We start from the raw sequence: 25,884 nt of genomic DNA, 5'->3' as shown, positions 1-25,884 counted from the left end.
CTCTAAAGATATTCCAGTGCGTCCACGGCTTCCCCCGCACGGCTTCCCCTTGTAGCCATGTCGGAATCGGACACCATGGACTGTGCGTGGATCGTGGAGTTCCTCCTCCGCCAGTCCGACGCTGACAAGCTCACGACGGAGGCCTTCCGCACGCTCCCCCTGCCTTCTCCTCTCTCCTTCCGCCTGCGTCTCGCCGCCCTCCTCCGCCGCCTCACTTCCGACCTCTCCCTCGGCTTCCCCGCCCTCCACCAGCTTCAGGCCATCCTTGAAGACACCTCCGCCGCGTCTTCTTCTTTCTACGGATCCCTCGTCGAAGCATACCGTGCGGTCGCCTTCGACTGCCTCGCCGAAGCTCTTTCCTCCTCCGATCGGACCCTCGCGGCCGTCGTCGTTACTCTGTGTTCCAGGGTGGCCGAGATCGAACGGGATGGATCCGACGTGTTGGCGTCTCTGCCTCTCAGGCATTTGCTGGAGGATGTAAAGGCGGCGGCGTCTGGTAGCGGCTCTCTTCTGCCTGAGAGGAACGCAAAAAATGGAGCATCGGATGCCATTAGGGCTTGTCTGACCGCTGTGTTGAATGACTCTGGGCCTTCCTTCCTTGAGAAAGAGGCTCTTGATAAGAATGCTACTACTTCAGGAGAAGTCTGTGTCGAGGACGAGGGTGATCAGCCAGATGTTAAGATGCTTGACGTTAACACGGGTAGCAGAGAACTAGAATCTGCATCGAGTATGTTACCTTAAATGATTTTGTCAACTTATTTTTGATAGAATTGTAATTCCTGTTTGCTTACTCTCCTTATATGCTGACAACATTTCCATCATTGAAGTTTGGGTAGGTTACAAACTTTACAAGCTTTTACATCTTGATTTATGCAGTGTACAAAGATGTGCAAAGCAATGTAGTCCAAATTGACAAAAATTTTCATGTGACTACTCCAGAATATGGAAAAACGGTTGATGCTTTTAAATCAAGTTGTACAGATCTTCAGGCTGCAGTGGTTGATCCTCTTCAGTGTGCATTAAAGAAAGCAGAGGAGGTATTGGCTAATAGATCAGTTGTGAGGACCTTTGATGCTGAGTCAAATGCCATTCAATACCAGCAAGGTGTAAATAGACCCACCTCTAGTGTCGAAAAGGAAGCTGACAATGTTGAAACCAAGGGAACTAGTAATAACCAGGTGGAACAACTAAATGATGCCTTCAAATCAAACAAAGATCCGTTACCAGAGAAACAACTAAACAGGACTAAAAAGATGCTGGCAGATGCAGCAAGTAATGTTGGGATCAAAGTAACTAGAAAGCCAAGTCTAATGGATAAAAATCCAACTGCTCATACTTATGAGGTTACTTGAATTTCCCAACAAAGATTCATGCTTCTCATTTTTTCTTAGAGAATGCTATAGCATATAATCAGGCCATTTAGTTTAGTTTATTTCTTCTTTTACAACCATTCCTTTTTTTTCCTTGTTGTTCCTCATTTTAATTTGGTTCTACCAGATAAATTTTCATTTATTACTTTATTTTGAATACATTGGTTATTGCAGTACAAAATTGCTGTTAGTTTTGTTCAAATTTATTCTTATGTCTATTCTCTTCTACTTCTTAGGAAATTTGCGAGATTAAAAAAACAATTGAGACTTTCAATGTGTTCTTACTCAACAAATTTACTGGTCATATCCTATGGTATCAGTAAAGATAGTTGTTTCAATCACAACCTCTTTTCCTCGTTATATTTTCTTTCCATAGATATCGCAAGCAAAAAATTCGATATTTGCATTTTTGTAAACTTTGTTAACTGATTTTTAATTCATTGAAAAATATGAAATGCATATTGTGGGAAAATATGATTTTGTAACCATGTATGGGCTGAAAATATTCTATAAATTATGAGATTGATTGTGTAGTTCATTTCCATAGTTTTTAGATAATTCTATTGGGGTTTTTAGGATTTTCATTAAAAAAGTCTATAAAAAAGGTTAGGATCCCATATATTAAACAAGTTTGGAGTTAATACAATTTCAATTTTCAACATGGTATTAGAGCCAAAACTTAGTGATTTGGTCTTAGTATTAATTATCCTTTCATTCACCATCATGCTCAAACTTCAACATTGCCCTTATCCAAGTAGCGTTAACACTTAGATCTATGGTTTAGTTCCATATTTCTTTCATCACCTCACTTTATTGTGCTTTCCTTCTCTCTTTATTCTTTCCTTACTAATAAAAAGTTATTTTTTTCCCTTTTTCTTTCTTTCGTATTCTATATCTTATCCTTATTTTTATTTTTATCTTCATGTTCTTAATCTTATTTTGCTTTACCATAGTCCTTACACTTCTTCATTTTTGCCTATATCTTTCTATTATCATTCCCTTGACTTATTTATCCTCTTTCCTGCCCCTCTTGTTTTATATCTTTATCTATATTTTTTAAACATTTATCTTGTTCTCTTTTGTTTTAATTGCCTGCTAGTCTTTCATCCTCTTGTTATTCTTATTCTCATCCTTAGCAATTTTTCTCTTATACTTTAAAATCATATTTATAGTTAACTTCTTTTAATTTTTTATTTTCTTCCTTTTGGTCCTTTATCTTCTTTATCTCAATCTAAACGTATTTTTGTTATTGTTCTTTTTCTTCTTTAACTCAATCTTTGTATTTGATTTTCTTATTATTAGAGTTTATTTTTAAATTCTTTCTCTCCTTATCATCATAAATCATCTCCTCCACTGCATCCTTCGCACAACTACCATCACCTCCAACATTTGCTATTTTGTTCCACCATCATTATTAATTCCATATTCTCATCCATTCTTAGTTTTCAGTTTCCTTCTACCAACTCTCGGCCTCCATTGCCAAATTTTTCCTATTTCCTCTTACTGGCCTTCATAGCTGGATTCATTTCTTGATGATTTATCTTGCTAGGCGTTCATTGTCAATTTTCCCTTATTCCTTTACCAACCTTTATAGTTGGATTTCTCCCTTTTATTTTTCCTTTTATGAACCTTCATGGCTAGATTTCTTTTACCAACATTCATAGTTCGATTTTTCCCTTTCGCTCGGCCTTTATTGTCAAATTGTCCTTTTCATAGCCTTCACAGCTGGATTTCTTTTGCACATCTTTATGTTTAGATTTTCCCTTTTTTGCTCAACCTTCATTATCATTTTTTCCCTTTTTTTACTAGCCTTCCTTCATGGCTGGATTCTTTTTACCAATCTTTCTACCTTGATTTTTCACTGTTGCTTGACCTTCATTGCCGATTTTTCTTTGTTACCAATCTTCATAGTTGGATTCTTTTTATCAGCTTTTATATTAGGATTTTTCCCTACTTGATCTTCATTTTTAATTTTTCCATGTTCCTTTTATTTGGCTATATAGCTGGAATTTGCACTGTTGATTGACCTTTATTGCTGATTTTTCTCTATTGTTAGCCTTTGTACCTGGATTTCTTTTATTAGCCTTAATAGTTGGATTTCTTTTTATTAGCCTTCATAGCTGGATTTTGTTACTATTGATCAATCTTCATGATGATTTTTCCTTGTTATTAGCCTTCGTAATTTCTTTTACCAACCTTATTAGCAACCTTCAGAGTTGTATTCTTTTGCTATTGCTCAGCCTTTATTGCCAATTTTTCTCTCTCCCTCACCAACTTTTCTATGATATCTTGAAATTCGATCATTGGAGAACACAAGACTCATACAACTGAATCAGAAATGATAATTGATTGATCTTGTGAGGAGTTGACTCAACTCAGTCAATTGAACTCATTCTGAATCTTTTGAAAAATTAGACTATATTAGTCAAGTTTCAATTTATTCACTCTTCAACGCTTAGACAAGATTCCAAAAGTGATAAATCTTATTATTTCTCAATTCTTGAATATTGTTGGTGTAATATTCTATATTTAAGGGGAAAATCATACTTTAGAGGGGAGATTCCTTAAGAGGGAAAATTGCTTCCTTAAGGTGGAAAAAACCTTTCTTATGGAGAAGCATAGAACAAGGAGAGATAATCCACTTTGAGGGGATTAATTGTATTTGGTATAAAGAAAATACCAAGCTAGGTTGTTCCCTGGAAGGAACGCGTTGCAGGGTCTCAAGCCCGGATAAAGGAGGAGGGTTGCGTTAGGTTGCCAGCCAGCGTCAAACTATGGCAAATATTCAATGAATGAATCCATTAAACTATTGTGCTAATGCTAGGTTGTTCCCCGGAAGGAATGCGTTGCAGGGTCCGACTGTAACGTCTCGACAAGGACCGCTACATTTCCAGAACTCGGGTGTAGTGATAAATATGCAAGAGTTCGCGTTACAGGGTCCGATTGTAACGTCTCCATGAGAACTTGGGTGTAGTGTTAAATAGGCAAGAGTTCTCATACCATAGGTTAGATAAGAACAAATATGATAGGAAAACTAATAATCTAAAATTTGGAACATGGAACATAGGAACTCTCACTGGTAAATCAATGGAGGTAGTAGATATGATGATTTGGAGAAAAATTAGTATTTTGTGTGTACAAGAGACAAAATGGACAGGTGAGAAGACAAAGATGATAGAGAACTCGGGTTTTAAGTTATGGTACACTGGAAAGAGTAAAGCAAGAAATGGAGTGGGTATTATTGTAGATAGTTTGTTAAAGGATGAAGTTGTAGGAGTAGTTAGAAAAGGAGATAGAATTATAGCCCTTAAAATAATAGTGGCGAAAGAAACTATGAACATAATTAATGTATATGCACCACAGTAGGATTAGATGAAGCTATCAAATCAAGGTTTTGGGAGGACTTAGATAAAATATTACAAAATATTCCACCAAATGAAATGATTTTAATAGGAGGTGATCTAAATGGGCATGTCGGAGTGAAAAATGAGGAATATGAGAGAGTACATGAGAGTTATGAGTTTGGAACGAGGAATGAGGAAGGGAAAACTATATTAGGTTTTGCGATAGAATATGACCTTATATTAGCTAATACGTTTTTTAAGAAAAGAAAAGAACACTTAGTCATATTCAAAAGTGGGAATAATAAATCTCAAATTGACTTCTTATGGTTAGGAAAAATGATAGAAAGATTTGTAAAGATTGCAAAGTCATCCCTGAGAAAGCTTAACTACCCAACATAGGGTAGTAGTGTTGGATATACGCCTCAAACATAGTATCAATAGAAAGAAAATATATACAATTCCTAGAATTAAATAGTAGAAGTTAAAGGATGGGAAACAACATATATTTAAGGAGAAGGTAGAAGTACAAGCATTAGGTGAAATATACGATGACTCGAATACAACTTGAGATAAGATGGTATCAAAGTTGAAAATAATATCTAAGAGTGTATTCGGTGAGTCAAAGGGACATGCACCACTAAGTAAAGAATCTTGGTAGTGGAATGAGAAAGTACAAGAGAAAGCGAAGGAAAAACGAATAGCTTATAAGGAATTATATATTTGTAAGAACGAGGAAAACTTAAAAAAATATACAATAGCCAAGAAAGAAGCTAAGAAAGTAGTGAGTGAAATAAAAAATGAAACTTTTGAACGGTTATATCAAAAATTGGATACAAAAGAAGGGGAAAGAGACATTTATAGAATAGCTAAAGTGAGAGAAAGAAAAACAAGAGATCTTAGCCAAATAAAATGTATTAAAAATGAATGTAATAGTGTATTAGTAAACGATGGAGAAATAAAAGAGTGGTGGAAGCGGTATTTTCATCAATTTTTTAATGAAGATTTAGGTGACCAACTTAACTTAGGTAATTTAATTAGGTCAAATGATCATAAAAATTTTAATTTTTATCATAGAATTCAAACTTCAGAAGTAAAACAAACTTTAAATGAGATGCACAATGGAAAAGCCGTTGGACCAGATGATATTCCGATAGAGGTATGGAAGTGCTTAGGGAAACAAGGTATTGAATGACTTACAAAATTATTTAACATGATATTGAAAACGAAAAAAATACCTGATCAATGGAGGATAAGTACTCTAGTTCCCTCATATAAGAATAAGGGAGACGTACAAAATTGTGCAAACTATAGGGGTATTAAACTAATGAGTCATATTATGAAACTTTGGGAAAAAGTAATAGAAAAAAGATTAAGGAAAGAGATTACAGTGATAGGAAATCAATTTGGGTTCATGCCTGGAAGGTCGACAATAGAAGCTATACATCTTCTTAGCCAATTAATTGAAAAATATCGGGAGCAAAAACAAGATCTACACATGGTATTCATTGACTTAGAAAAAGCTTATGATAGAGTCCCAAGAGAAATTATATGGAGAATTTTAGAAAAGAGAGGTGTTAGTGTAATATATATTGAACTAATTAAGGATATGTATGAGGATGTGACGACCAAAGTAAAGACTTCAGGGGGAGAAACTGAAGCATTTCCAATAAAGATAGGATTACATCAAGGATCAGCTCTAAGTCCCTATCTTTTTACACTAATTATTGGACGAACTCACTGCGCACATTTAAGACATAATACCATGGTGCATGTTGTTTGCAGATGATATTATTTTGGTAGATGAGACACGTGAAGGAGTAAATGCTAAGCTAGAATCTTGGAGGGAAACACTAGAAGGGAAAGATTTTAAGCTTAGCAGATTAAAGACATAATATATGAAATTTAAGTTTAGCAATATTAGAAGTAATGAAACAATTGTTAAAATAGGAGAGGACGAGTTGCCCGGAACCGAGAGATTTAAATATTTAGGATCATTTTTATAAAATGATGGAGGGATTGAGAGAGATGCCTTACATAAAATACAAGCAGGATGGGTGAAATGGAGGAGAGCGTCGAGTGTTTTATGTGACCGTAAAGTACCTCTTAAACTTAAAGGTAAGTTCTATAAAATCGCAGTTAGACCTGTTATGTTATATGGAGCTGAATGTTGGGCTATGACTCGAGCACATGAGCAGAAGATGAGAGTTGCAGAGATGAGGATGTTAAGGTGGATGTATGGACATATGAAGATGGACAAAATAAGAAATGAGAGCATTAGAGAGAAAGTCGGAGTTGCATCTATTGAGGAAAAACTCCGAGAGACACGTTTAAGATGGTACAGACATGTACTTAGACGACCAATAAATATTCCGATTAGGCGATGTGAAACTATGATAAACATGCATATCAAACGAGGACGAGGAAGACCAAAAAAGACTTGGTTAGCAACAATAAAACAGGATAAAATTTATTTAAATATAGATGATGATATAATAGGAGATAGAGCTCAATGGCGTAAAAATGATTCCTACAGCCGACCCCACCTAATGGGAAAAGGCTTGGTTGTTGTTGTTGTTGTTGGTATAAAGAAAATTTCAATTCTTAATTTTGTATCACCTATATTTGGTTTATCAAGCTTTGGTAAAAATGTTAGGTAGGATGGTTCCAACTTGAGTTTTTGATCTATATCAAATAGTTGGTTTCAAGCAAATTCAATATTGAATTCACCTATGTTTTTATCATTTGGTATCACAAGTGGTAACCTTTATTAATATTTGGCCTTACAACAACTATTCTTGTGATCAATATTTAAGGTTTTACTTTGAATATCAAAACTAACAAAATCCACCTTTTTCATCAAGATGTGAGTTTGGCTTTGGCGGTGTTAAGGACAACAGGAGACCAAAACCACGATGAACAAAAGATGGATTTGGATGTATTGAGAAAAGAAACATAAGGGTCATCAAAAGATTCTAGAAAAGACAATAGGACATGTCTGCCGCTTCATAACCATATTTTTTATGAACTTTTTTTTATTAGTTTGCTAATGGTTTTGATTTCCTTCAGCTTGGTTTTCATCAAGGATGCATAAGCATGTAAGGTCAACACTACCCTTGCACCCCTTTCTTTCATGTTTCAAAATTAGTGGTAAAACAAGACCTACCATGGAGCCTTCATATTCACCATGGTCGTTCTTGAACCTATCTAATTCCACCTAACTTGAGTTCTCTTATCAAGTTACTCAGAGAACTAGTTATTGAGACAAAAATCAGAAGCAAAAACTAATTATTCTAAATGATACTCATATCTCTGTAGGCATAATTTATTCTATGATGGAATTATTACTTTTCTTCAATGATGTTATCTAGCATCAAAATTATCACCTGACAACACTAATTGCCTATTCTATGATGGGGGAAAAAACAATTTTGCTATTTATTGATTTAGTGCTCCTGTTGTTTATTCAGAAAAAAGAAAATATGAATAAAAAAGTTATAAATTTGCATGAATTACAAAATGACATTGGAATTCATGAGTTTAACTTTACTATTTGGAAATACTTACCACCTAAGATTAAAGGGGATCATAATACATAAAAGCATGATTATTGCTTTACGAATCCACTAATTTTGTTTCACACTGAAGCCCTAACTGGCATGCTTATAAAGAGAACCATAATGTTATATCCACTACTTCATTTCTTAAAAAATTACCTACACTTATATGAGGTACAATATGTGTTCAAGAATGTATTAACTCAAAATTTATCTAATATATGGGATCCTAATCCTTTTTATAGATTTATAACATGACTTGTTCTTCATAAATTAATAGACTTTTCTAATAAAAATCCTAAAATTTTTAATAGACTTTCCTACAAAAACTAATCAGAATTTTATGAAAATTAGCTACACCATCATATCATATAATTTATGGAATAGTTTCAGCCTATATATGGTTACAAAATCATATCTTCCCACACTCCGCAAGCTTGAAACACTGAGATATTACCTTTAGCAATTATATCTGCAATTATTCATGTGTAGATACGTAAGAGGTATAAATTAACCCATTCTCTTTTTGACGAAGTGTGTGCCATTTCAATGTGCTTAGTTTGATCATATTATATTGGATTGTGAGTTATGCTAATTGCATACTTATTATCACAATAGTCTCATTGGGTTCCACTTGATTTTTAAGCCTTCTGCTTTTTAACCAAAGTAGCGCACACACTTCGTGAGCCATTGCTTAGAATTTTGTGACTGCACTACCACTGCCACATGTTCTTGCTCCTACATGCCAGATTATCACCAAGAAAGCTGCAATATTCAGTGACCAACATAATTAACATCTACATATACCTCTAGCCCCTTCGTTTCTTTAAACTAGATGTTCCTTTAAGAATTGTAATAATCAATGAGCTGCTTGTAGATGAGATTCTTTTGGATTATGCATGAATTGACAAATCGTATTTATTGTGTATGTTGTTGCTATTCATGTATTAGACAATAAATAAGTTTTCTACCAACCATTGATATATATCCTTATCTGCTATTGCATTTTTTTATATGTCATTCCATGTCGTAGGTCTATTGGACTCCTTGATGGCTTGCATGTTATCTTCCCTCTTTAAGGAGCTTTAGAGATTGAAAATTATGAGTCAGTTTTTTTAATCACATTTTAGATTAAATGAGGTTAAAGAAGCTTAAAGTGAAAGTAAATACGATGTAGGTCGTGTTGATATCTTGGTTGAAGTTTATATTTTTAGTTATCTAAAGAGTTATTTAATAAAAATTGTTTGAAACTAAGGTTGTCTGATGTTTAAAGTTAGAGCTTTAGTACCATATTATTAAAACAATAAAGGTGACACATAATATTCTTATTATAGAAGGATTGTGTTTATCGGTCACATTGTGAAACTTTAGAAAATGATGATTGAGGCAAGGATAAGATATGAAACTAAATTCAAAAAATAATTTGGTTTTATATGGGATGATCGACTAGAGATGTTATTTATTTGATAACTAGTGGGGGAATATTAAGGAAGAAGGATTTACATATAATGTTTATCAACTTAAAAAAGTATTTATGATAGTGTTTTTAGGTTATTTTGTTTATTTTAGTGGAAACAACATATATGTGGCAAAAGACGATTCACTCGCTCCAGCGCCCCACCAACCCGTCCTTAGGCTAACACGGAGGAGATAAATCACGGGTGACTACTAGCTATTAGTGCAGGTGGCCAAGGCATGGGGGAAAGAATGCTCGGATGTGCCGAGTTTCGACTCCAAGACCTCATAGTGGAAACAACATATAGAAATTACATTAGGTTGATAAAAATTATGTAGAATAAGGTAATCACTAATATTAAAGTTAAAGTGTAACAAGTACTCTTTCTCTAAGGTTTACGGCAGGGATCAACTTTAAGCCTATATATATATATATATATATATATATATAAACTGAATTAGTTTCAACCAGAAGAAAGAATTGTGAGACTACAGTTAATGTTGATGTGAAGGAAATGCTTTCCAAGGTTTTTAAACATTTTGGAACTATTATTTAATAATAAGATATTGATAAAGATATCATTAAGAAATTAAGATGATAAAAATTGAGTGGTAAAAATGGATATTGTTGTGTGATCTTTAGTTTTGGAAAATTTAAAAGACTATAATATGAACAACTATCTTTGAGTCATTCTGCATGGTACAAGTGAATAAGCTTAAACAAGAATGGCCAAAATAGATGAGTAAAATTTCAAGGAAGGGAAATGGAAAAAAAATTATATAGGAGTATTTATGTTAGCTTCAATAGACAATTAAATGGGAGAATCTAAATGACTAGGTACACCAACAATCAAGCCTTATCCCACTAAGTGGGGTCGACTATATGGATTCTTCTATACCATCAGGCTCTATCCCCTACTATATTATCATTTATATTTAAATAAATTTTATCTTTTTATAGTTGCTAACTAAGTTTTTTTTTGTCTTTCTTGTTTGATGTGCATACTTGTCATAGTTTCATATCGCGTAACCTTTTTAAGTACATGTTTGTACCATCTTAAACTTGTCTCCCGGAGTTTTTCCTCAATAGGCGCAACCACAACTTTCTCTCTAATATTTTTATTTCTTATCTCGTCTATCCTTGTATGTCCGCACATCTGCCTTAACATTCTCATCTCTACAACTCTCATCTTTTGCTCATATGCTTGAGTCATATTTTAACATTTAGTTTCATATAACATAGCAGGTTTAAAACTATTTTATAAAGTTTTCCTTTTAAATTTAAAGGTACTTTATGATAACAAAGAACGTCTGACGCTCTTCTTCATTTCAACCATCGTGCTTGTATGTTATACAAGACATCTCTCAATCCATCCATATTTTTTTAAAAAATAGTCCTAAATACTTAAAACTTTCAGTTACACAACTCATCATCTTCAATCTTAATAATTATTTCATTATATCTAATAATACTAAAATTTCATATATTCTGTCTTTACTCTACTTGGCCTAAAACCTTTAAGTCTAGCGTTTCCCACCAAGATTCGAGTTTAATATTCACTCCTTCACGAGTCGCATCTACAAAAATAATATCATCTGCAAACAATATATATTTCATGGTACCGTATCTTGGATGTGCCCCATGAGTTTGTCCATGATTAATGTAAAAAGATAGGTACTTAGAGTTGATCCTTATGAGAAATGATTCAGTTAATCTGTCTGGAGTCTCCACGTCATTATATACTCATGCATATGTTTAATTAGTTCAATATACATTATACTGACACCTCTTTTTTTTAGAATTCTTCATATAATTCCCCTTGGGACTCTAGCATAAGTTTATCCTGGTCGACGAATACCATGTATAAGTCTTGCTTATATTCTTGATACTTTTCAATTAATTATCTAAGAAGTATAGCTTCTATTGTCGATAGGGGTGTAAATGAGCCAAATCACTCGCGAGCTATTTGGGTCTCGGCTCGAAAAAAAGTTCATTTGAGTTCATTCAATTAAGTTTATGATCTGAGCTCGAGCCTAATTTCGAGCTCGAAAACATTATCTAGCCGAACTCGAGCTTAACAATATTTGGTTCGTGAGCTCTCGAACATGTTCGTTTAGAGGCTCGTTTATTTTATTATATATGTATATATAATTAAATATCACATAAATAATAAATATAATAATATATTATTAATTATTATTGCTAATTATCTTAAATGAGTTTGAACTAAACTCGTTTAATTTTTAAACGAGCTTTTTCGAGCCGAGCTCGAGCTCGAGCCGAACTCAAGCTATTTAATTTTATTATGAGCCAAGCTCGAGCTTAAGAACTAAAGCTTGAATCGAACTCGAGCCGAGCTCGAGCTTAGGGATAAAGAACCAAGCCCGAGCTCGAGCCTCGAGCTGTTCGGCTCTGCTCGGCTCGTTTACAACCCTAATTGTCGACCTTCCAAGTTTAAATCTAAATTGATTTTCAGTTATCGTGGCCTCCTTTCTTAATCTTTTTTTACATTACTCTTTCCCAAGTTTTATGGTGTGACTTATTAATTTAATACCACTATATTTTACACAATTTTGTACGTTTCTTCTGTTCTTATATAAAGGAACTAGAGTACTTACCTCCATTGATTTGGTATTTTTTCAGTTTTAATATTTGATTGAATAACTTTAGTTATTCAATACCTTGTTTCTCTAGACACTTCTATATCTTTATCAGAATATCATCCGGTCCTAAACTTTCATTAAAAAGTTAATGAAAATACCTTTGCCATTGCATGCATTTTTAATACATCTTATTTGGATAAGATCACTTGTCTTCCTCTCTCGCTTTAGCTATTTTGTGAATATTTCTTTGCCTTTCTTTTGTATTCAATTTTTTGATATAAAAGTTCAAAAGTTTCATTCTTGACTTCATTCATTGCCTTTTTAACTTCTTTCTTGGTTATTGTATACTTATTAAAGTTTTCCTCATTCTCACGAGTGTGTAATATCTTTTAGGTTGTTCATTTTTCTTTACTTTCTTCAATACTTGTCATTCTATCGTCAAGAGTCTTTACTTAGTAGTGCACGTCTCTTTGACTCATTGAGTACACTTCTGACAATTATTTTCAACTTTAATATAATCTTATCCTATGTCGTATTCAAGTCGCCATGTATTTCTCCTAATACTTATACTTTTATCTCTCCTTAAATATATGTTGCTTCCTATCTTTTAACTTTCACCACTTAATTCTAGAAGTTGTGCACATTTCCCTTTTATTGATACTATGTTTGAGGCGTATATCCAACACAACTAACTTATGTTAGGTAGTTAATTTTTTTATCTTGTAATCTTTACAAATTTTTTTATTTTTCTTTCTAACCATAAGAAAGTCAATTTGTGACTTATTATTTTTAGTTTTGAACGTGACCAAATGTTTTTTTTTTTTTTGAAAAACATATTAATTAGTATAAAGTCATATGTTATCGTAAAATCTAATATACTTTTCTCTTCTTCGTTTCTTATTCCAAACCCATAACCTCATGCATCTTATTATCTTTCTTATTTTTCTCTCTTACCCATTTAGATATCCTCCTATTAGAATTATTTCGGTTGGTGGGATGTTTTGTAATATCTCATCTAGGTCGTCCCAAAACCTAGATTTGATGTCTTCATCTAATCTTACTTGAGATGCATATATGCGAATTACATTAATAGTTTCTTTCGCCACCACTATTTTAAGAGCTATAATTCCATCCTTTTTTCTAACTACATCTACTAGTTCATCCTTTAGTGAACTATCTACAACAATACGTATTACATTTTTTAGTTTTACTTTTTCCTGTGTATCATAACTTAAAACTGTAATTCTCTATCATCTTTGCCGTCTCTCCTATCAATTTTGCCTCTTGTACATCCAAAATATTAATTCTTCTCTTAATCATTGTATCTACTACCTTCATTGCTTTACCAGTGAGCGTTCTTAGATTTCATATTCCAAATCTTAGACATTTAACGCCACATCCAAGTTCTTAGGTTTTTATCCAACCTACAGTCGGACTCTGCAACGTATTCTTTCTGGTAATATCCTATCATTAATACAATAGTTAATCTATACATTGAAAATTTGTTTGAAAGTCAATGTTGACTAACAACCTAACGGGCGTAACCCTCATCCTTTTTCATCTCGGCTTGGGACCGACATTGATGGGTTTTTAAATGGCTAGGCAGATGAAAAAAAAAAATCCTATTTGTCACATTTAAAAAATGCTCGAAAGATCAAATATTAGAATCAAATAGTGATATAACTTGCGTAAAGCTCAATTGTGCGATAAGATCTGTGTAATGAATCTCAAATAGTTTGGACCTATGACCTCCTGTTTGATTGTTTGCCTGCTTATTTGTTTATTATTGTTGTTGGCCTTGTAAACTTAAAATTTTGCAATTCAGTTGATGCATCATTGTTTTTAGGTGGGTGGCAAAAGTTATTCTGTAATTTGAAGAAGCAGAAACCATTAAAAATAAAAAGGAAGTTGTGGCTTTTTCAGAACATTGTCTTTGATCAATTGATCATTAAACCTGTTTATCTCAACCATTTAGGGTCAGTCCTTTAGGAACTGATCTGCCCTGTCTATTTTCAGTGCTTTTCAGCACCCTATGTTTCTTTTATCTAAACATCAAATGAATTCTTTGCTCTTATTTGTTTCCGGTGTGGAAAACTTTAGATTTCCTATTATTTAGTTGATTCATCACTACTCGTGGTCATGAATGAATTGTTTTCTCAATTGTGAGTTTTATAAATACCAGAGTAAGGTAGGATAATCTATTAGGTACTGGAGAGAAGGTAGATACTAAAGGTTTCCTTGGTGTGGTTGGGTGTCAAACTAAGAAACCTATTTAGTATTATTTCTAAGTATCACGTTTCTGTTGGTGGATGAGGTATACTTTCTTGGAGATGTGTGGAAATAGGTAATAGGTTGTTTTGGTCATCACATAGCATTCATATGCATACTACATGATTATAAAGCAGTTACTTCATTGCATCGAACCCACTTGTGGGGAAGGTGTGGATGCTTTATTATAATTATCAAAGAAGTAATTTCTCTCTCTGTGCAGTGGGGAGATGATTCAATTGAGTCTACATCTGAGACGTCTGAAACTTCATCAAAGAAAATATGCTTACCTAGCCCAAGATGCACGAAGCCTTCTCCTTTGACTTTGATGGAAAAAACAAACTGTGGTGATAGGAAGCGGAAAAAAAAGTGGAGTCAGCTGGAAGAAGATACATTGCGAAATGCTGTAGCAAGGTAGACACTTTTTTACTTGATAAGCATCAACGTGTGTGCCAGTGGATCATGAGTATATAATTATTAATGTAATATCCTCATAATAGATAGCTCTTTTTTTTTAAAAGCCAACCAGCATTGTAATTGTTGTGTAAATGAAAACCCAAAAAAATTCATAATGAAATCTTAATTGAAAATTTTGGATGTTAATACAGCCTCACACATAGTTCAATGATGGGATTCAGATCCATATAGCCAATCCAGATATTTGGGATTTATTGTTGTTAGGTATTTTCTTAAATATTTGTAGGAAATTGGATATGTTTATATATAAGATAATAGGCTGCTGTTATTTACCCCTTGTTTTCTGTTATTATTAATCTTAATTTAGTATTTCTTGATCGACCCTGATAACTGCATCTATGGTTTCTCTTTCACTGAATGATAGGTTTGGAAAAGGTAACTGGAAGATAATACTGAAGACTTACACCGATATACTTGGAGATAGAACTGGGGTATCTATTCTATACTTCAACTTCTTCTTGTTCCCTTTGTACATCATAACAATTAACTGATCTTCAAACAGGTTGATTTGAAAGACAAGTGGAGAAACATGACAAGGTACTAGTCCTTTTTATCCATTTTTAATGTATTATGTTGTTAAAAGATAGGGGAGGTTAGCATCGTAGAGTCAACAACTCTACAACTTGGGAGTCTCTTTTGTGGAAAAGCATCACTACTTGTTCCTTGTAAATTTACTGATTTTATTAGGAAATTTTATTTATATAATCCCTATATTGTTAAGATTGTTAGAGATGGTGATGGGATGGTTAGAGGGGTGTGAATAACACTTGTCATACCAATACAATTCTTTTGTAAGATTTAGCGTGGTCAATCAAACAATGTTAAACTCAATAAAAATAAACATAAGCAAAGTCAATGCCAAGAAACTAATATAGAGTGGCTTGGAACTTTTGTTTCTATTACACGACCTATAACTTTTTGATAAATCAGTCCTGAATCTCCACTCATGAATCCCCATTATATTTTCTTCTTTGTATATTCCTTTTGAAAGTGGAGAAACCTCTTACAACTTTTACAAGAAGGTAAGAACTATAGGGAAAGATAAACAAGACAACACCAAATCTAGTTTATGAAATGAAACAAACTCAAGATGTATCACAATATGCTCAGTTAGACTAGTCCCCAGGGGCCATCATTGGTTTTCCTTGTATACCCTTGTTGTTCAAGTTGTCTTCAGCCTTTAGTTTTTTTGTTTTGTAGTAGACTAGTCAACTGAACGCATTACCATGCATCAGTTGTTTGCTTATGATCACTCCAACTATTAATCTTCCAATTGATTTCTTAGTTGACTTGGCTTGACATTAATCGATTGTTATCCTAGGCAACGATTACTGAATTCAACTCATGACAACTTTAGTGGATTGCTCGACTTCATTGTATCTGTCATCTAGCATTGTAGCCTTCCTCTACTCAGTTAACTGCTTATACCAATTGACGTGCTGTTGACTAAGCTCCAAATAGAAACATTCTATTTACGAGCCATCCAATGAGTCAACTCTTTAGTCGACTTAGCTTACCAGTCGACTGGGAACACCTTTCAATCTACTAGAATGTGGATCTCGACCAATCTATTGATTGAGTCATCGCCTTAGTCAAGAACTATTCTAACCCAAAATAGAGGTTGCTCAATTCTCACAACTCATCTAAGAACGTTTCACAGCTTGCCTTTCACCGCAGAAGCCATTTCCTGTTAGGTCTTAAGTTCCTCAAATTCATTGTGTCCTCTACTCATTTCACATGTTATCCTTCACTCTTTATCTACTTAGTTCGCTTCCTTTAACTGTCGTTACACTGCCACCTTTATGCTCCTTGTCATGTGGTCTCTCGGATGTCCCATTCCTTCTTCTTTGGTTTCAGTGAATCTTGAGCCATTAAACCAACCAACTTGGCCATGTCAAGTCAAGCTCCACTAGCTTCTTCAACACCACTCAATGCTTCTCTTCTTATGGTCCCTTGAATGCCTTATACATTGTTCTTGTAACTTCATCTGACCTCTAAGCCATTGAGCATGTTATCTTGGCCACCCTAAGTCATTATCCATACTTAATCTTGTCTGAGTCACAAGCTCCATGAATTTTATGTTTTGTGCCAAGTCATTATCCATACTTAACGCACATATCAAATACACAAGCAGCTTCTCTATGTCAATTTGCATTGATAGGTTTCTTTAAACGATTTTTTTTGGATAGGCTTCTCTATATCCAATCAATAGATATTCTTGGTATATTAAAGTTGATATACTTATCATATATATAAATATATATATATTTTTTATAATGTAGGTATCTTCATAGTAATGTTTAAGTTTTATTATTCTAAGGCATCAAATCTCAATTCATTAAATCATTAATCAGAAGCCCATCTAATAGCTATAATGGGTTACAATTAAATTTGTCAACAAGCTGCAAGAGTGTAACTAGAGTTAATATGAAATGGTGCCTTTAACATTGATTTCATTGCCAATTTAGTTGTTTTACTTGGCTCAATATGAAGCTAGTGTTGGTGCAACAATACTATCAAGTGGTTAGGTTGAACGATGCTCTTCAACAACTGTGTTTTTCTGATATTTGCATTAAGAGTGTAGGGACTTTGAACAATGCACAGAAGGGGGCTCGTAGAGTTGGGTGACTTAATGTAGTTGAGTTGGTTGGTTGTTGGTTTTATGGCTAGGAGGCCATGTGTTAGGTTAACTTGGGCGAGGTGAGATGATTATATGTGAAGTAAGCTTAGAGAGTTTGGTGCATTTGAAGTACTGAAAGCCTTATGTGAGGTGTACTCTATGGCGACATGAAGCAAAGTGGACTTGCAAATGAAGGGTGAAATATGACACGCAGAGCAAGCTCACAGGGCTTGATGCATCTTAGGGATTGAGGGCTTGCCATGTGGTTTACTCAAGGTTAATGAGGAGCATTGATGAGTGAAGATCAGAATACATGAAAATAGAAAGATACATGTGATTGTAATCTTTGGGTAGTTAAGGGTAGACTACCTAATGGCAGTTGAAGCCTTTGACTCATGAGGGGGTATATGTTTTAGTTGTAGCCTACAGTTTAGCTCAATTTGAGATTTTGCATAGGCTTACGAGGGTGTATTGAGTAAAGGAGTGATCACCAACTCAATTCAGTCAAATGGAGAAGAACCTTAGTAACTTGAGTGTTCAATTGATCATTTGAATGTGAGATTTTAGTGAACAAAGGTTCTATTTGAGCAATAATCAACTAGAGTCTTGAACATCAGTTTGACAATGTAGTCGTTGGCTGCTCAATGGTCATTTATTTCTAAACAGCCAACTAGTGGCAGATAAAATATGTTTCATAAGAGTAGCATCTATATAGTCCTTGGAGGTGTTTTGAGCAAAAAGTGTGCATGAACATATTTGATATTTTTCTGTGATCAAGTGCTACAAATCTCCAAGGGCTTGCAATCCAAGGTTTCAATCATCAAGTCCTTCGAAAATCTCTTCTATTTAGCTTGCCATTTTATTTCTTTGTGATCGGAGATCTACTTTGTAATCATCCCAAAGGTTGCGATTGTAACCAATGCCTCTTGTGAAAAAAGTGATTTAGGGAGTGACTTGATAAGTATTTGCAATTGTTACTCGCTCAGATCAAATTAATAATTTCTAATCTACCGAACCCCTTAACCTACACTAAGGTAGTATAGTAGAGGATCGGGTCGTCTCTCTCGAGGAACTAGTGATAGGACGTTTGTTTTCAAATGGAATCGAACAATGTGGGTTTTGTTTTGGGATTTCTACTCCTAATGCAATAAAGGAAACTCTAACTAACCAACAACGATGAACCTATAGCGCAGTGTCACTCTACGCTACGGATAACGCCATAAACAGAAATGACAAACAAGCATGAATTAACCAACTAACAATCCTATCTAACTATCGAAGACTATCCCTGCATCGTATTGTCACACTATGACACAAGATTCGTCATTAATAAGCATAACATGAAACAAACACAATTAACACGAAAATGCATAAGAGAAGCAACAATCAAAGGCAATTGACTAAACAAATTTAACAACAATTAAACAAAACCTAATTAACTGCTAACAACTAACATGAAACAATCAAACTAGAAAGTTAACTAACAACTAAACAAGAAACAAACAAACAGAAATTAAACTAAAACTATCCAAACCACTCTTCCACAATTAACTCCAATTGACTACCCTTTGCCGTCACACGAAAGGCCCGGATCTAGAACGCCAAAGCCGATGGACAGCAGCACAACGATCGCTGATCACGAATAGTGAAGTTTCCACTGAAATTGGAATGGAATTGCTCACTGAAATGGAGGAGTCTTCTGCTTCCGGAATGCCATCCACAGAAGAAGGCTCCACAGCACACAGTGCTGGATTTGCTTGAGTGAGTCCTGTCGGAATTGAAGAACAGAGGTTGAGCTTGAAGATGATGAGCTTCTGCCGGAATTGAGGACTGAATAAATCTCTGGATACACTCCTGCTTTTGCAACGCCGTCTACAGAAGCAGCCCTCCACGGAGCTCAGTGATGGAATAAGAAGGATGAAACTCGCCGGAGAAGGACACAGTCGGATTCCTCTGCTGGAAGCTCCCTACGTTCGCAACGCCGTCGGCAAGGAACTTCTGAGGTAGGGATGGGAATACCTTGCCGGAAGAGAACGCTCTGTCATCAAGAGAATCCTAGATCCATGCCGTCGCTGTCCGCTCAAAGGATCAAGTGAAAAGGGTACTCGCTGCTCGCCAGCGCAGAACCACTCCACTGGCAGGGGACACCGAGATGAGGTCGCTGCCGCTAACAGAGGCCGCCGGAGTTGCTGTCGTCGCCGGATTGGACAAGATCGCGCGAAGAGGGAAAGGCGGTGTCAGGCGTCGAAGAGGAAGAAAATGCGAGGAAGTAAGAAAGAATAGTGCCCGAGCCGAAGGAAACGTTAACCCGAGATTGCCTTTTAAGCTCTCACTTGAACCGATTCCATTGAACCGATCTGAACCAATCTGAACCGGTTTAATTGCAATTCTTCTTGGACTTGTAAAATTGGGCTTTGGAACTAGGCTTGATATTGAATTTGATTGGGCATTTCTTCTCCTTTTATCCAACAATTGAACCAAGTTATGATTTGATCAACCCGGTGTTCCTCCTCTCAATTGTTGTCTCCCACAATTTCTGCAAAACGTAATAGAATCAAATAATATCCAAAATATCCATAAATTGTACCGGAATTAAGATGGAAACTAACAAAGATCCAACCGCATGAAACACACTAAAAATATATAAGTAGATACATAAGAGGGTGGAAACACCAAGTTATAATAATAAAGTGTCCAAATGTCGGTTATCATGACTCGCCTGGCGAATCATAGGTTGTAAAATTGGAGCAGAATCTCCAAACAAACGTGTTAACATTGTTGTTGTTTTATTACATTTCTGCATAATATACTTGGCATAATCGAACAGGCTCACACGAGCACCCACACAAGAACTAATATTGAATTATCTTTGTATCAGGAAGAAGGTTTTAGTTTAGGGATTCAGCTATTCACACAATTTTACAGCTAGAGCAGCATGCCTTCCTAGTAACATCTACCTTTCATTGGTTAAAATCACATGTTTTGGTGTATGTGCCCTTATTAATTTGAGTTGATGTTACTATACCACATGCATTTGTCTGTATTGAAGTCGATCAACTTATCGAACAAAAAGAGTGAAGGGGTTTCAGTAAGCAGTAGGTTCAACTTTATTGTGAAAAAAGAGAGAAATAAGCCAAGACCTTTGTTTTTTCATGTCAGCATACTTCATTCAAACCTACGCATGTCTATTGAAGACTTGTCTCTCAGTTCCTTTACCATATATTTAAGGTTTTGTCCTTTTAATGCTAGTCAAATAAACTCTAATAAGGCAATAAAGTAATTTTCTTGAAAATAGGGCCCCAAATAGGCAGATAAATAACTAAGCTGGTTGATTATCTCGAGTTACTTAGGCATGCTTCTTTTATAAAGAATATTGTCTAGAAAAAGTTAAAGAGAATCAAAAGATAATTAAAGTTTTTTTTTGTTTTCAAATCATCCATGATTCCCACAAAGGGAAATCCAACTAAATAAGATGAAGATCAGACACCATTTAGTGAACCATTTTATCTATTTATTTTAAAGGTTCTTAACTTGAACTCCTTGCAATGGTTGCAATTTCTTTGAGGATTCATCTTGGTTTGAGTTACTCAGGGATGGGGAAAAAAAACTCTACCCATAACATTAATTAGAGCGACGGGTTGACCCATGACGAGGCAGGCCGACCCATGACTAGGCGGGCCGACCCGTGACGAGGCGGGATGAGTTTATCCATCATCTTGGCTGGTTAGGAAATCCCAAATCCAATCCAACCTAATGCAGGTTACGGGTTAGGCAGGTCAACCTATGAGCCCACTAAAAAATTAAAAAAATATATAGAAAAGATTAAAAGTTTTAAGGGATCGGATCATACTCTGAAACAGGATACCCCCATCAATTTTCTTGTATCTTACTCAATTTAGTTGCATGCCATAGGCATGTTTAGATGCATCATTTTCATCATAGCGCGTTCAATGTTTGTGATAGGCTTTGCATGAGCATGCTATCAAATTTTCAACTTGTTTATTATTACAATATATGTTTGTTTTAGTGGATATGCTCTAGGATAAAAACATAGATGATTAATTTTTAAGCTGAATTATACAATATTCTTGATATTAAATGTCATACCATAAGCTGATGAAGTTGCCTTCGAACCCACTAGCCGTCAAACCCACGAACCTATTGACTTTTCTACTTTAGTTTTAAATTTTAGAGAATTAATTTTTTCTCAACTGAAGGAGAGCCTTGGTGCAACGGTAAAGTTGTTGTCATGTGACCAAAATGTCACGGGTTCGAATCCTGGAAACAACCTCTTGCAAAAAGCAGGATAAGGCTGCGTACAATGGATCTTTCCTCGGGACCCCGCATGACGGGAGCTTCGTGCACTGGGCTGCCCTTTTTTTTTAAAAATTTTTTCTCAACTCACGAGTCAATCCAAGCCCGTCGTGGGTCGACTCACGCGTGTCGTGTGCCCAAGTGGGTCTGTCCATAACCCAATCCGCTTAAATTATTTGGTGGGGCAGTTCAACCCAACGGATCCAACTCAAATTGACGGCTGTAACATTAATCCTTGTTTTAATGAGTAGACTGAAACACATGAATAGATCCAACTTGGAGGGTTGTGAAAATTTTGAAATTTTGCATGGAAGTCATTGAAGAGAAGACAATTCTTCAGGAAGTCCTTAGGCCGTGTTATGTCTAGGGGAAGAAAATATGGGAAAGAAAGAAGTTAGGAAATAAATTTATAGGAAAAATATAAAGAAATATTTTTAATAGTTTGCAAAGAAATGGAAAAGAAAGAGGTTTACCTTAGAGGTAAGGAAATAGAAAATGAAACTAAAATTCTAAAGATATATCTATTAAAAGATAAATCGATTATGATTTTGAAAAGATAATAATTTTAACTCTTTTGGGTTAGATGAAATTGACATCCACCTAGTAAGCATTTCTAGTTCAAATAGGGGAAATAATTTTCTGGTCTTTTTCTTTGCACCCTCCATTTTCATTAACTCTCTGTTTAGTCTGAACAATGGAATGGAGCAAGAAATGAATTCCAAGCGGAAAAAAATGCCTAGAGAAAGATGAGGGAAAGGAAAGAGAAGAAAATAAAATCTTTAGGTAACGAAAGGAAAATAAAATGGGAAAAAAGTTAGGAAGAAAAAAAAAATCTTGCGCGAGGTGCAGCGGCTGCACGAGGCTGTCGACCGATCGCAGTCACGCGAGGTGACCTTGCGTGGGGCTGCCGTCCGGTCGCTCGAGGCCACTGCCTGCAGTCGCTCGTGGTCGCGTGAGGAAATTCAGCTGCATAGTTGGGAGGAAGGAAATTGTTTTCCGCTCGATTTGGGTCGACGAAAATATGATCAAAAACTGATCTGTGGATGGATTTGTAAATCCATCTACCCATTAAGTAAACAAAAGAATGGAAAGCAATTCATCCTTTTCTTAACGAAGTAAATAAAGAAAAAATTTCCATTCTATAGTTTTCATTTCCGCGCTCTCAAGTAAACAAGGCCAAAAGGAAATAGAGGGAAGAGCTTAGTGAAAAATTCCCAATACCTTATTTCCTTTCACGTTTCTTCCCTTTAGGAAATATGGCCTAAATTAACAAAATTTCCTGACAAGATTCTCATTTTTAGTCGAGAATATTTTTACTTGCCATCTAAGTGTTTTAATGACTACATATGTGAGGTCATGGCACTTCAAGTAAAAAACATTTGTAAATCAACAGAACACTAATAGTTATTTAAAGGTGAATTTTCATATGTATCTCAGCATATTGTATGTATCATAAACTGTTTCTTGAGCCCATTTAGATGTTCTGGCAAAGCATATAGGTAGCAAAAAGTGGGAAATATTGGAGAAAAACGATCTGCTGTCTCATTTGTGTTAAAAAAACAAGAAAAAAGATCTTTTTGTTTTATAGTAGGGCAATTGCCCTTCTTGTCTAGTAGTCATCATTTCCTCTTGCTCTCTATCTACAGATTTTCGTTAAAATTTTCGTTTATTCAATTACTGCACTGGTGGATATATTCTCCAATAGGTGAAACATTCAGCCGAGAGTCTATTGGATCTATGGTATGCTTCTCAAGGCATTTAAGCTCAACTTTATGATCTCAAAGGTAGCATGTTTTATCTGATATCATTTAAATTAAATGCATCATATCCCAAGGACTCGCATCATATTCCAAGGATCAATCATATTAAAAAAAATTGCAATATGAAACCTTCTCTGCTATTCAATTACATAACAAATTCGAATTGAATAAAAGTGAAAATGCAGCAATAGGGATACCTAATGCTTATTTTATTGAATTTTTCTAGTCATTTGAATTAATGTGTGAATCATTAGTTAATAAAGATCTTTTGTTGTTTGTTTGCAAGCAAGGTTTTACATATAATTTTGTCCCTAGTAATTTTCTTTATTGTGATGGCGAATGTGAATTTTCAGCAGCACCCAACGATGACAATTGTACTCCGTTGCCCCGGGCTCATCTCGTGCATTGCAATCCACTGTAGCGGGATTTCCTTTGTGTAACCACCCTTTTATCATCATTGCAATTCGTAGTAGTATTTGCGTGGCTCTATGGTCTATATTGTCCAAGCGTGCTGTTGCCTGTATGAGTGAAATTATAATAGATGTGACAGCCTGCTAATCTCTTGATTTAGATTGGATCTAAGTTGAGAAAATTAATTAAGTTTGCCAAAGTGTTAGGAGCTTGGTTCAAGTGGGTCCAGGTTTATTGATGTGCCAGTAGATCGTTCAAGGTGAAATGGGCATGAAAATTGATTTGTCTTTAGTGTTGAAAGGGTTAAGGGTGAAATTTTGTTTAATAAAAAGGCGTGGAGGATGACGTGGGCCAATTATGCCAAAGTGGTAATAATTGTTAACGCCTAAAAATTGTACATACCATCGCGTTCCTATAGCCATAACATTGTGTTAGTGTAGCTAATCCCCTGACATTAGAATGAGTATTTGTCTGCTAGGGAAATGTCAAATATAGAAGCAGCCTAAGGGAACCCAAGCTCGTCCTTGTGATAGATCTCTTTTGTTGACTAAACTAGCAGGACATGTGTGTTGACCTTTCATTGGCCGAACTCATGGTGCTTGTATTGATCATTCACTATTAATCATCATAATGAGCACGCACGTTTCATCTAGTGGTTCTTGAGATTAGTAGGCAATTTGATCCATGTTAGATACTCCCCTGATATAACACTAGCTATAGAAACACCATATGAGATGATCTCCTGACGCACCTCAGGTCCACATCCCAAAATTCCAAGGCCTAATATCCTCAAGTCGACTCTTGGGGTTGAGCTCCCCTCTCAATAAGCTATGGACGCTGAGTTCCTAATGGCCCTAATGATGAGAACCAATTTCTATTGAGACTAATGAACTTGAAAAGATCAACATCTTCCAAAGGCTGCTAGAAATAAAATTACCACTACATCTCTCAACGTTGCCAAACTTATCCAAAATTTGGGGACAGCACTTGATGCTCAAGCCTTTGAGGATTTAGGTGATAGATCCTCTCGTGCTATGTCCAATTGCCCCCGCCTGCCTAGTACTTATTTATGCTAGGTCATCCACAACACCATAGTGGATGGAAAATCTTCAAGATTGCTAAGGAGCTTGAAGGGTCCTTGTAATTTGATATTGTTGGCAAACCAAAGATGCCAACGAGCTTCATACATACTCAAAGCTATCTTCACGGTGTGATGTTGCCCTTAAAGCATGGGCACCTCAAGTCTAATCTCTTGTTCCTCGAAGGACACCGTCTTCTTCCTTTATGTGCGCACCTCTCTACAAAATAATGCAAGGGGCATTGAGTGAATGTCTGAAGGTTGCTTGAGAGGGTTGACACAACTAAGCAGAAATGAAGCTCGACTTAAGAAGCAATTTGACTCAGCCAAGGTAAATAAGCTCAATGGCTCAAACGAAATCCATCTCCGACCTTGACATTTCCTTTTGTGTCGGCACTTTGGCACATAGTGAGGTTCTTGAGGAACTAATGGAGGCTCATTGTTACAATTGACCAACTTAGCATCAAACACTTATAAGAGCTCAATGAAGAAGCTGAGGGATGCAAGAGTTGTGAACTTTTTTCTGTGGATTTCTCAAGTTTGTCAGAAGCTCGAATCAGGTTGTTCACTCTAGATGGTCTATTGCTGCTATTTCTCTCTTTTCTAATTGAAGAACTTAACATGAATAG

General features: G+C 35.4%; 1 protein-coding gene across 9 annotated transcripts; it reads left to right on the top strand.

The window, feature by feature from the left end:
* On the top strand, window positions 1-25,884 carry LOC122051074. Of its 9 annotated transcripts, none has more exons than XR_006131316.1 (7): window positions 1-727; window positions 877-1,343; window positions 14,819-15,009; window positions 15,437-15,503; window positions 15,575-15,609; window positions 23,712-23,790; window positions 24,123-25,882. XR_006131316.1 is itself a non-coding variant. In XM_042612015.1 (7 exons), exons 1-6 carry the CDS (start codon window positions 58-60, stop codon window positions 23,780-23,782), a joined length of 1,560 nt encoding a protein of 519 aa, XP_042467949.1. In that variant the 5' UTR covers window positions 1-57; the 3' UTR covers window positions 23,783-23,790; window positions 24,123-25,884. The 9 variants fall into 9 exon arrangements, 7 of the variants coding, with proteins under 7 accessions (XP_042467949.1, XP_042467948.1, XP_042467952.1 ...); XR_006131315.1 differs by having other exon boundaries at window positions 24,120-25,882; XM_042612015.1 differs by having other exon boundaries at window positions 23,653-23,790; window positions 24,123-25,884.

This window comes from Zingiber officinale, chromosome 3A, assembly GCF_018446385.1.
Source record: "Zingiber officinale cultivar Zhangliang chromosome 3A, Zo_v1.1, whole genome shotgun sequence".
Classification (NCBI taxonomy): domain Eukaryota; kingdom Viridiplantae; phylum Streptophyta; class Magnoliopsida; order Zingiberales; family Zingiberaceae; genus Zingiber; species Zingiber officinale.
Note: the sequence above shows the minus strand (reverse complement) of the source record. Positions and strands in the feature narration are given on the sequence as shown.